A 13,064-nucleotide genomic window follows, 5' to 3' on the forward strand; every position below is an offset into this window, starting at 1 on the left:
TCTTGATAAATTCATGATGGCTTCTTATAATTGCTACATGGTGTTCAATGTGCCTAAGATCACTTTCTTAGATATATAAAAATCAGGAATAATATAATGACATTTGAGCAAGCCAGCTAGCAGATATGAAAAAGCAGCAAGAAATAGCAATATGAGACAATTGAAACATAGAAGGGCCTTAGGGGAAAAAACAACAAAAATTAAATATATTGAAGCACACAGAGAACAGAGAATGCAATTTATCTGCCCACTCTACAGTAGCCTGCCATTATAATATTTCCATATCCATCCCCACTATCCTCGGAACATCTTAGAAGAGTCGTGGTGGCAAAGTGGTTAAAATGCAGTATTGTAGGCTAATTCTGCCGACTGCCAGCAGTTTGATTCTCACTGGCTCAAGGTTGACTCAACCTTCCATCCTTCTGAGGTTGGTAAAATGTGGACCCAGATTGTTGGGGGCAATATAGTGCATTTGTAAAACCACTTAGAGAGGCAGAAGCAGTATATAAGTCTAAGTGCTAGTGCTACCTTAATAATAAACCATTCAAGATCTCCTGTTACAATGAGTACATCACCTTTTGCCATCAGTCAGTATGTTAAAAATGAAACATATAATTTATACATGGATACATTTACAAAAGAACTGTAGCATTGTGGAAAATTGACCTGCATGCTACTTCTCTTGTACTGCTTTTACATTAATAGGGAAAAAATATAAATATTGTAATTAATGATTCCTGGACTGTATTTTCAATGAGGGACTAGTCATGTGAATGATTCCCATTTCTGAATGATAAAATGCACGGTCATAATGCATGCTGGATTAAGGGTTATATAAAAAAAAAACCTTTCAGTTCTTTGTGAACATGAAAGCCTTCTAAATTTTTGGACCTCAAACTTTTACAAAATTATGGAAAATGTTGATATCATTGTAATAATGTTAATACAGGAAACTTTAAATGTATTGAACTGCACTTAATGTTTAAAAACATTATCAATGCAAATTGAGTGTTTAATTGAAGCATTCTGAATATGGGTCTGTTTAAGAAAGAAAATTTCCCTTCAAGGCATTCCTACCATACAGACATTAACCTACCAAAGTTTCCATTAGTTTTTCTTGTAATTAGCAACCATGGACATTACATTGCCAAGTCTACTGCCCTCTAGCTAATTAGTGCTACTGCCAGTATTCATACTTGTTGGTGTGGTTGGGTAAGTATCTGGAGAGCCATAATTCCTATCAAATCTCTCCACAAAATTTAGAATATTTACAAATGAACCCATCTAGTAGGGTTCCTGGACTGCACCATGGAAGGTATCCCAGAAGGCTTCTGTCATCTTTGATATTTAACAAATTGGAACATTGTCTCACCTGAATGTTCATTTTATGATCGTTGCGACGACATTCTTTACTCTTGGGACATCTTCACTTCGATTGGATTTCACTGAGTGCTCATCAAACTTTTTCTCCCTCTGCAGCCTAGTTCCGCCTCCTCCCTCTGCGCATGATCAGTTCTTTTCACGATGTCACTTCTTGACTTCTTTACATGCTTTTCGCGGAATATCAACTGCAGAAGAAGTAATGAAAAAACACCCCCCACGACCACCATACCAATACCCTAAGGGTGGGTTAGAATGTCGTCGCAATGATCATAAAATGAACATTCAGGTGAGACAATGTTCCATTTTCATGCATCGTTGCTCCAACATTCTTTACTCTTGGGATATACCCAAGCTTTGCCTATTAGGGTGGGTTTCTAAGTCTTTTTCCTGTTGTCGTGGGGAAATTATTGATTGTAATACTCTTCTCCCAAATGCTGCATCAGCTGACGCAAAGGAGTCTATTTTATAATGTTTTACAAATGATAAAATAGAAGACCATGTAGCTGCCTTACATATTTCTTCTATTGATGCCTGGGTGGCCCATGCAGCTGATGTCGCTACACTACGTGTTGAATGAGGTAACACTCTACTAGGTACCTTTACCCCTTGTGAAGCATATGCTGCTGATATACATGCCTTAATCCATCTTCCTACTGTATTGGAAGATACTTTTTTTCCCATCGAGGAAGGTAAAAAGGATACAAATAATGCTTCCGTTTTACGGAATGTTGCAGTTCTTTTTATATATCTTATTAAAGACTTACGTACGTCTAGAGTATGCCACATTTTTTCCAATGTATGTTTTGGATCCGGGCAGAAATTTGGTAGAACTATTTCTTGAGCTCTATGAAAATAAGAATTTATGTTCGGTATGAATGTTGTATCTAATCTTAGTACTACTCTATCTGTGTCAAATGTGCATAAATCATTCCTAATAGATAAAGCTACAATTTCTGATACTCTACGTGCCGACGTTATTGCTATTAAGAATGCTAATTTATTGTTAGCCATCTTATACTTATTGAAACTACTGGCTCAAATGGAGACTTTGTAAGAGCCTGTAATCCTAAATTGATATCCCATGAAGGATATCTGTGAATCTTAGGTGGCCTTAAGTTCATTGCACCCCTTAGGAATGATTTAATTCCCTTGTCTTGACTAAGAGATTTTTTATTGCGTCCTTCTAAAACAGTAGCTAGTGCTGCTACTTGTCTTCTCAACGTAGAAGGTGCAAGACCTCTCTCTAAACCAGCCTGAATAAACAACAATACTTCAATTTCATTAGCCGATGTAGGATCAACATGATGTTCTATACACCACTTTACAAACGTATTCCAAGTAGCGTTATAAATACGTGTTGTTGATGGTCTCCTAGCTACTTAAATGGTAGAAATTACTTCCTTAGGAAGATTCTCTTTTGCTAATTTGATCCTTTCAATCTCCAAACGGTCAATTTTAACAATTTTGCTTTGGATGTTGAACCTTTCCTTGAATGAGAATCACCTTTGCTGGTGGTATTCTCCACGGATTTTGTATTGATAGTTGTAGAAGTTCTGCCACCATGGCCTGCGTGGCCAGTATGGCGCTACCAATATCATCTCTGCTCTTTCCTCCAGTAATTTTCTAAGTACTTTCTGAATAATGGGGATTGAAGGAAACGCATACAGAAGTTCTCAATGAGATCTTAGAATATTGTGGCCTTCTGCTTCTGTCTCTGGAAACTGCGCAAAGAACCTTGGGATCTGTGCATTCTGTATTGTCGCAAACAGATCTACTACTAGTTTTCCAAACCACTGAACTATCTCTCTGAATACACTGGGGTGAAGCATCCCCTCTGACTGATCTCTTTTCCCTCGACTGAGCCAGTCTGCTTGTTGGTTTTTTTTTGTTTTAATATATGTTCTACCTGTATTGACATTAAATGTGTCTCTGCCCAAGACATCAGTTGTGCCGTCTCTTCCATGAGATCTTTTGATTTTGTTCCTCCCTGACGGTTCACATGTGCTTTCGTAGCCATGTTGTCAGTTAGAATTAATACATGCTTGTTTACTAGATGATGATGAAAATGGTTTAATGCCATTCTTACTGCTCTTAATTCCAACCAATTGTTTGGTTTTTTCTTCTCTAAGGGAAACCAAATTCCCTGTGCTAGTAGACCTTTCAGATGGACCCCCCATCCTTACAGGCTGGCATCTGTTGTCAAAATTACTGGTTCTGATTGAATAAAAAAATGATCCCTGCTAAATTGCAGAAGTCAACCACCATTGAAAAGACATCTTGACCTTTTTTGGTACTAACACTTTGTATAGAGAGTGTACTGTTTGTCTTTTTTGAAATGGCAGTAGAAACCCCTGCAGATTCCGAGAGTGGTATCTAGCCCAGGTAGTATTGCAATTGCTGATATTAGCTTGCCTAGAAGTTGAGACATTGTTAGTAATGTAGTTTTCTTTTGAGATAGTATTTGAGTAATCAGACCTTTGATACTGTTCTGCCTGTCTTGAGATAGGTATACCATACCCTTTGCAGAATCTATTATAGCTCCGAAGTGTTGTATCCTTGTTGTTGGGACTAAGTGAGTTTTTTTCACATTGATTGTGAACCCATGAGCTTGTAAAGATTGTATTACTAACTGTCTGTCTCGACATGCCTGGATCTCTGATGTCGACAGTATTAAAATATTGTCTAGGTAACATACTATAGGAATTGGAATTGATCTGAGAGAAGCGGCTACCGCTGCCAGAAGTTTCGTAAATGTTCTCGGTGCAAAAGGAAGGCCAAAAGGCATTGCTTTGTATTGAAAATGCCTGCCCGCATATTCGATTCTGAGATAATGTCTGTACATTGGTTGAATTGGTATATGTAGGTATGCCTCTTTGAGATCTATTGATTGCATTATTTCGCCTTGTCTGATGTATCCCAGTAATGACTTTAGTGAATGCATTTTGAATCTTCTGTATAATATTTTCTTGTTCAATTGTCTCAGATTCAGAATTCCCCTCCATCCCCTTGAGTTTTTTGGTACCAGAAAGAAACTGGAATCAAACCCTGTTCGAATTTGATGTTGTGGTTCCAGTTTGATTGCATTGATTTGGATTAGATGTTGAATTACTGTATTCATCAGCTCTCTTTGAGATAAATGGTTGTGCCATGCACATTGTAGGAACCTTTGTGTTGGGGGGGAGGTAAATTCTAAAGTGAGACTGCTCGTCTCTGTGCATAATATCCATGCGTCTGTCATAGATAGTTCCCATTGGTGAAAGAAAAGTTGAAGTTTGCTCCCCAATGAGAAGGGCATATTTCAAGTCACTTGCCTCGACTTGATTGTCGTGACATGGTACCTCTAAAAGGTCTCTTGAAAGAATATTGACGTCCTCCTCTTCCACGAAAGGAGTTCCTATCATTTGAATATCCATATGAATAGGGTTGTGGTTTACCACGCTGTGTGAAAACATTTGCAGATCCTTGATCATACCGAAAAGATCGGCGCTGATAAAGTGAAAATCTGCGGTCTGGTCTTTTATACAATGAAGGCAATACCTTCTTCTTATCTCTTCCTTCCTTGGATCTAGTGAAGTTCTGAATAAAGAACGACCTTTATAAGGTGCTGACGCAAGCCTCCACTTAGACTTTGAATCTGCCCTCCAATGTCCCATCCAAAGGAGTCGGCGTGATGAAATTGATGATTTCAGAGCCCTAGAGGCGAATTTTACTGCATCTAATGATGCATCAGCAGAATAATCTGCTGCTACTATAAGTTTTGATATGTCTTGTTGAATTCTAAGTTCACCTAGTGGTAATCTTTCCCTCAGTTGACGAAGCCATATAAGAGAGGCACGGTTAAAGAATAAAGAAGAAATTGCTGCTCTAATTGCCCATGCAGCAGCTTGATGAGTCTTACAAGATGTCATCTCAGCTCTTTTATGTTCTACTTTAAGGCCTTCCCCAACCTCGCTAACTAAAATCGAAGATGAAGTTAATGTTGCTACAGGTTCATCTATCAAGAGTAATTGTAGTAATTCATCCAGTTCAGGAGCAACACAATATAATTTTTTATCAAAACTGTTCGGTCCCGATGTTGAACTAGGGTGTTCCCATGGTTTTTGTATAATTTGTGAGAAAAGATCTGGACATGGTACAAAATCTAAATCCGATTTGGGTAAGTTAAATAAAGTATTATTATGGTCAAGTTGGCTACCTGACTCAGATGTTTTTTCTATGTTGACACCAAATTGGTAGCTAATTTTGCCTTACGCAACAATGACTTAAATAAGGCTGGATTAAAAAGACCTTGGAATGCTGGCTTTTCTGAAACCATTTCCTCTTCATCATCTGACATATCAAATTCTTCTAGACAATCAAGTTCATCTCCTTGATTAAAGTAATTTACAGATTGTTGCTGTTGTTGGGGATGTATCTGATGTCGACAGTTAGTGCTGGTGGATGCACCAGACTGACAAGGATAGCCGGTTTGTTGGAGACCAGCTTGAAATATGCGAGAAATTGTCTGCGAAACTAATGTTTGAAAATCCAGTGCATTACTATCATTTGGGCCTTCTTTTCCCCTCAGGCCAGCATTTGTTGGCGTGAAAGTGGCCTCAGGTGGACCATGAATCACATGGTCAGCTATATGTAAATTACCAGAGCACATAGGCCCTTGAGGTGCGAGCCTCCTTGACTCATCAATTAAACAATGACTTTGTGGTTCTATAGATATACTATCTTGACCCCACACATTTGAATCTTCCTCATTTAATTGAGGCATTGTATTTTCAGATTGCTGAAGATTAACTGCTTCAGACTGAGATGTAATAGGCACCAATTGCGCTGCGCGCTGGGCCTTTTCAAATTGGCATTCTAATTGATTATGCCTATGTTTTTCCATCATATTAGAACTTTTAAGACTATTAGTTTGTGTGTCATTATTGTCCTGACAAGGAATAGACACGTTTGGTTTTGCCTCATTTTTTTCTTAGAGGCTGGGCAAAGATACTCTAGGAGGAGTAGTGACTTGTTCTAATTCAGAAGATAATTCATCCTCTGCCATATTTGTTAATCAGGAGAATTAATGAAAATAGATAAGCAATTAATTAATTAATTAATTTTTTTAATAAAATTATATATGTATATATATAACAATCAATTTAATTAATTTTTTTTAAAATTATAATGAATTGTAAAAAAAAAAAAAACTTCCCTGAGGTGAACTTCCTCTTCAGTCTGTAGTTGATAATGGCGCAGTATATAGAGATAAATGGCCAACAGAATTTCTTGTACTTTAAAATGGCGGCGCTTTCAAATTTCTATTCAGCAACCTTCCGTTAAACTGCTGAGCGCTCGAGCTCACTGATTTTTCTCATGGAGATATAGAGAAAATAGCGCTTACAAGCGTCTTATTTTTTTCTCAAATAATTACTTTTGTAATGCGATCTCGCCTTTGGTAGCTTTGCCTGACAGGCAAAGATTTCAATATTTATTCATCATAAATAGCTGGCTATCACAAGCGGCAGTTTGTTTTCTCTCCAATTTTAGTTATTTTCTTTCCTGGGCCTGACTTTCTGTTGCAGGAACTCCGATGCCGCAAACAGAGGCTGCGATGGTGTAGGCGGTTATCCCAGCACGCCAGTTAACCAGCTCTCACACCGCGGCAATTTGCTTTTGAAAGAACAGCGTCCACTTCAAAGCGGATCGCTGCTGAGCAATTAGTGAGGCAAACGGCTTCCTATTTAGAAGCCGCGGCAGACTCAATATCAATAGAAAAAAAAAAACTGCCGATATTGTAACAATCGCCTCCAGCAGCCCCCTTAATTTAAATAAAGGTATATTATTTCTTTGAAAATTCCAATTAAATGAATTAATTAATGTTAATCTTCCAGATTAATTAGCACTCCAGTCCTACCACATCGACTGAGTGAAAAGAACTGATCATGCGCAGAGGGAGGAGGCGGAACTAGGCTGCAGAGGGAGAAAAAGTTTGATGAGCACTCAGTGAAATCCAATCGAAGTGAAGATGTCCCAAGAGTAAAGAATGTCGGAGCAACGATGCATGAAAATTGCTGTATGCTAGAATTAACTTTCAAACAACACTTTTTTAAAAAGTCTAGGCAGTTATAGGCACATTTTTCATTATATAGATAAGCACATAAGGTAATAAAGCAGCTGTAGATGCATGTTTTATTAAAAGTAATATATGTATTTTTGTCATGTCGACCATACCAATCAATTTGCTCCTGGTATTAAAGCAAATACCTTATTTTTTGGAGTATAAGACGCTCCGGAGTATACGATGCACATTAGTTTTTGGGGAGGAAAGCAAGAAAAAAAAAATTCTGCCTCTGCCTACCAGCATTCATTGGTAGTCATCTGGTTAGCGTCCTTGCAGCAGATAGCAAACAGCCTGGTCATCTTCAGCACATTATTGCAGCCGGATTCAGCACGAGCAATTGATTGGTGGGCGGATCGGCCTCCTGGAATACCCCCAATCAGCGGTCCCAGGCTGCAAGGATTGCCAGAGACCATTGCCACCTCCGTGCCTCGTGTTTTTGGCCTCTGAATGCTCCTTTTAGACTCGTTCCAGGCTGCGGGGATCGCCACAGCACATCGCTGTCGAGGCACATCACATTTTTGGCCTCCGCCTGTTGCGTTTTCAGCCTCCATATCTCCCATTTTTGGCCTCTGCACGTCGCGTTCTTGGGTGGCTCCAGGCGGTGATGTGTTCTGGTGATCCCTGCAGCCTGGAACAGGTCTAAAACAGCTTGCGGAGGCTAAAAGCGTGATGCACGGAGGCCAAAAACGGCTGAAGGGTGGGGGCCAGCAGGTGGGCGGGTGTCGAGATCCCGACACCTGGAGCTCTAGTAACGACCGTGGATCCTGTAGTGACTTTGGATCCTGATGTTATATACCATACCTGACACCGGCGGCATGGGGGGGGGCTGGTTTGGGTATGCTGTTCACATTGGTGGTAGGGGTGTTTAGAGTAACGATAGGCAGTCGGTCACGCTGCGGTCTGGGTGGAGGGTTTAAGTGTGCCCTTCTGTTCTATTAGGATGGGATTGCTAAATCGCGCATAGGCAGAAGCCACGGCAACCCGGAAGGGCGTGCAATCAGCTGTAATTGAAGACGCGTGTATTTAAACGGCATTGGAAGGCAGCCGCTCCCAACGCCGACTTTGTGTATTGCCGCATCAAGTGTCAGGCTTGCTGCTGACGTTGCTAGAAATCAGTTGAAGTAAAAAGCATTTCTAACAAAGACCTGTTCGTAGCGTTTTCTTTCTTCACCGAGCCAGACACGCAGCTGAAGACTTGATAGCAGGGCTACATTTGGTGTATACGGCGCACCCAAATTTTCACCTTCTTTTAGGGGGGAAAAAGTGCATCTTATACTCTGAAAAGTACGGTATTTTGTATCTCCCTGGACACTCAAAATGGTAAAAGAGGAAGTTAAGAAGAAAACAAGATTAAAGCAAAAGCAAAAATCAACTGAAATTTACTCACTATAGATTTCCCTTTAAAGCTTACTAAATACTGTGTTGTACAATCATTGATTTTGCAAATTTTGTGTATGTAACTGAAAGAAGTGAAAAAAGTACTCTTCCCTGAATCTAGAGCGAAGTATATGGGCTGGAGTGCTTGATTTTGGCCTAACTTCATTGCTATTCAACTTATTAGAAAAATATGCTGTTTTAAATGAATACTCACTTTCAGATTAGTATCAGGTGTCAACTCGCAAAGCATTCCTGACCTGCTCTCGAGTTGCCATAGGCAGGAGGATGGGAAAACCGAGCCTCACGGCTGCTTCGACAAACTTGCATTTTAGTCAAAATAAAGCACATTCCAGCGGCAACGTCAAGGTCATCTCCAGGGGGAGAGTGGCAGGAGGGAGTGACTTCTACAACCCGCAAAATTGCTTCGTTGGGGAATGTGACTTTGGGGGGAGGGAGAAACAGGGTCAGAGCCAAGGCGCGAATTAAGTGAGGTCAGAGTTGGCTTCACTTGGATCGTGCTGACATGAAGCTCCTAATAAATAACTGGATTTCTTTTGAAACTTAGCTTGAGGCTCACGATTTAATTAGGGCATCAGTCGGAACCCTGACATCAGGTTCTAAAAGATGAATCAATCACTGCTGCTCTTGCCTCAACTGTGCCAAGTAATTTTGGGGAGGACAAAGGTCCTCATGTAACTTATAAGTTGTACACAATGTTGACTTGCTTCATATCCTCTTTTTTGTTCATAATTTTGTTTTGTTTTAATGTTATTCTACAATAATTGTAGTGCAACATTCTAGGAAGAATTTAAATCTTCTATCCATTTTTGAAATTCCAATGATAAACTACATGAAATGACCAAGTAAGTTTTCATGCTGAATTTTCTTTCCTATAGCATCAGTTTTGGACTTTTATCTTCTTTATCATACATATGCATACATACACAGACAGACACATCTCCATTCTGTTTGAGGCCAATGGAAGTTCCAATATATCTTGAGCACATATTGGTAAAAGCTAATACTCCATATAGATTTGAACACTACATCAATTCTATCTATCAAAGACCGAATTCCTAACATATCTTATCTGTAACTGCACAAACTAGAACTAACAAAAGACTTCTCCTGGATCAAAAGAAAATGTGTCAAAATTTAAGACTTTTATTTTCACTTGTTCCACCATTTTGCTGCTGTATTCTCCAGACATACTCAACTGTAGTTTTGTGAATGATCCCATGTGACACTAATAAGAAATGCAGAAAAAGTTGACAAAAATAAAACACTATGCATGTTTTAGGATGTGGAATGGCAGAACAGCAACTCTCACTGGACAGAAACATATGTATGAGAAAATCTTTGGACATACTGTATGTTTTAAAAAGTTTGATTTAAATTATATTCAATTTCTATTGTAGCAGGGATTTTTCTATAATCTGTCAATTATATCTGAATTGTCTGAGAACAGGAATTACCTGAATATAAAAATAATTTCAGCATTTTTAAAGCCAATTTTTACTATCAGGAGATGGTATTGGAATTGGATTCATTTTCCCAAATTTTGAATGCAATACTACAGTATCAAATTTAGAATTTCTCATTTAATTGTAACAACAATTTCTTTATTCATCAACTGTGTCCTTAAAATATATATATATATTTTATTCCTTTTCAGGTCATAAAAAACCCTACACATACAAACCAGTACCATTTTAACAAGAAAAATTGCATTCTATAAACCAGGATGAAAGACTTCTAATAAAAAGACAGCTTCAACATTTTTAACATTCGTAATAATATGTTACCAGATTTTTACCACTTAGCATGAGGCTTAGTTTTACTTTCAACGAATGTCCCAAAGGTGCTTTTTTAAAGGCAACTGTACTTTATTTTTCCTTGAAGATGTTTCATTTCTTCAATTCTTGAATGAAAAGCAAAACATCTTCAAGGAAAAACAAAGTACAGTTGCCTTTTGAAAAAGCACCTTTAGGACAGCCATGACCTGGATGACTGAGAATCTCCACATAGACTTTCAGTGAATAACACATAATCTTTAAATAATTTCTTGCTGTCTTAGAAGGGGCACAATGACCTTAAAAGTATTTTCCCCATTAAAAACTGCTACTGAAAATTGGAATTAAAAATAAGAAAAGGCCACTTGTGGTTTCAACAATACTGTGCTATCATCTTAAAATAAAAGCAATTGATACAAAGAATTCCAACTACAAACCCGAACACCCAAACCAGTCAAGTAATTTTAAATATTTTGATGCTGCAATACACATAAGATTTTGGGGGATAAGGAAAAGAGGGGGAGAAAAAAAAAGGGATGGTTGACTTTTGCCCCTTGAATCTTGTTTTTTTTTTTTAAACAGTCATCTCCCATTTCTCAGTTATTTCCTTGAGTTTTGCATCTACTTTAACAGTGCCAAAATTAACCTTACATTTTTGTCAACTCGTTTACATGAATTCTTTTGGAAATTAGAAGAGTTTTATTTTTCAAACAATTGTCATTTTGAATAATCCTCAAATCTTCCCCAGGATGAATTATCTTTTTTAAGGCACAGTGATTTTGGAAAAAGATCCTCTACTGAAGCTACTGCGTAGTATGTTGACTTCCTGATGACTTCCTATTACGAGACTCCACAAAAATTAATAGAATTTTCTTCCAGGTATTTTAAGATAGAAGTTACAGTTGCATAAATAGATGGCAATGTTTTCTCTGTGAATGCAGCAATGTTTTTAAGTTGAGTGTTGATTGTCAGACATAAGCTCCCAATGCTGCATGAAATTCAGTGAGACACTGCACCAGCTGCTGGAATTTAGGTCTCTCCTCAGGATCTAGTGCCCAGCAACAAGCCATCACAGCAAATCTAAAAAAAATAAAAGTAAGCAGAAGTCAATCAAACTTGTCATACTTACTGCAGCACATTTTGTACATTTGTACAATGTACACAATTTAAGATCTAAAAGTTACTCTTGTATACATTTTAATATAAAACTTTGGGATTTTTTCTGGGATTGAAATTATGGTCTTGGCTATTATGGCCTTGAATATGAAAAATTGTAAAATAAGCTCTCACATTCCCTTGTTTGTCCATTCCTACAGAAAAAGAAATGCTGAATGTATAGTTAAACAGTCTTAAATTAGTTCTCACTGATTAAGTGCAAGTCATCATCAACTGCAACTATTTCTACTTACAATTCATCAGGGCAGTTGATTGGTTGAGCTATTCTGTATCCATCCTTTAGATAGGCAGCCATCTCAAAGGGATCAATATCTACATATGGAGTTTGTCCTAATGTCATTAATTCCCATAAAGTCACCCCAAAAGACCACTAGAAAACATTAGATAGAACACCTGATTAGAATTTAAAAATATTGTTTCAATATTTTTCATATTTAGGAATTCAAAGCAAATGTTTCTAAATATTTAATATAACATTTAAATATAGGTGAGTTGCAGTGTAACAGATATGGTCACAAAATTGTTTAGTTACTCTTTTAAGTACTTCAAAAAGTTATCACTTTGTATTCAAGCATAATAGAAACACACATGCAGGATAACACAACTGAATGCACAAACATATATTTAAGATATGGTCAATTAAAAAAAAGTTATTTTATATTTAGGATCATATGACTAAACAATCATTTTTATCATCATTATGCTGTAAAAGAATAATTTAAATATTTCCTGTGATATTAATATAAAAATGTAAAAAAACAGTTTTAGTATTGAGATAAGTTTGCTAATTAAAGCAGTCCTAAAATTCTCCCAAAGACCAGGTAAAACAATTGTCATTGTAGAGTACTAGAAATGAAAATATTTCTAAAACAAAAGTCTTTGAATATGGTAGTAATCAAAGCCTTCTCATTCCACTGACATGTTAATAGATTGGATTGATAAATTATGCTAATCTCTAGGTGTCTTCTTTTCCAGATTGTATCGATGGAAGACAAAATAGGAGGAAAAATTGAAAGAAAATAAACTCACTCTACAGGCCTTGAACTGGCCCAGCTTTAAGAAGCAGGGGCTCCACTGTCATGGCCATTTCTGTTCAACTTTGGAACTGGTCTGACAAATGTAGTTAACATATATATACGTCTTGCAAAGAAAACAAACTTATCTCAAAACTAACAAAATTCAGTGAACTTTTTTTTACCGAAAAATGAAAAATACGGTCCAGATATTACAAA

At 37.5% G+C, this 13,064-nt stretch overlaps 1 protein-coding gene across 4 annotated transcripts in view; it reads right to left on the reverse strand.

Moving 5' to 3' along the window:
• Positions 1–10,444: 10,444 nt before the first annotated feature.
• The window catches only part of RYK (receptor like tyrosine kinase), a 37,337-nt gene continuing 34,717 nt past the window's right edge, over positions 10,445–13,064 (reverse strand). For all 4 annotated transcript variants that reach the window (XM_070945576.1, XM_070945574.1, XM_070945575.1 and 1 more), the window contains exons 14-15: positions 12,066–12,202; positions 10,445–11,736 (exon numbers count right to left, since the gene is read on the reverse strand). In XM_070945576.1, the coding sequence (XP_070801677.1) occupies positions 11,625–11,736; positions 12,066–12,202 (249 nt within the window). In that variant the 3' untranslated portion in view covers positions 10,445–11,624. The remainder of the gene's footprint in view (positions 11,737–12,065; positions 12,203–13,064) is intronic.

The sequence above is a fragment of the Pituophis catenifer genome, unplaced genomic scaffold (genome assembly GCF_029215685.1).
Source record: "Pituophis catenifer annectens isolate HBS135680 unplaced genomic scaffold, rPitCat1.0.hap2 SCAF_6, whole genome shotgun sequence".
NCBI lineage: Eukaryota > Metazoa > Chordata > Lepidosauria > Squamata > Colubridae > Pituophis > Pituophis catenifer.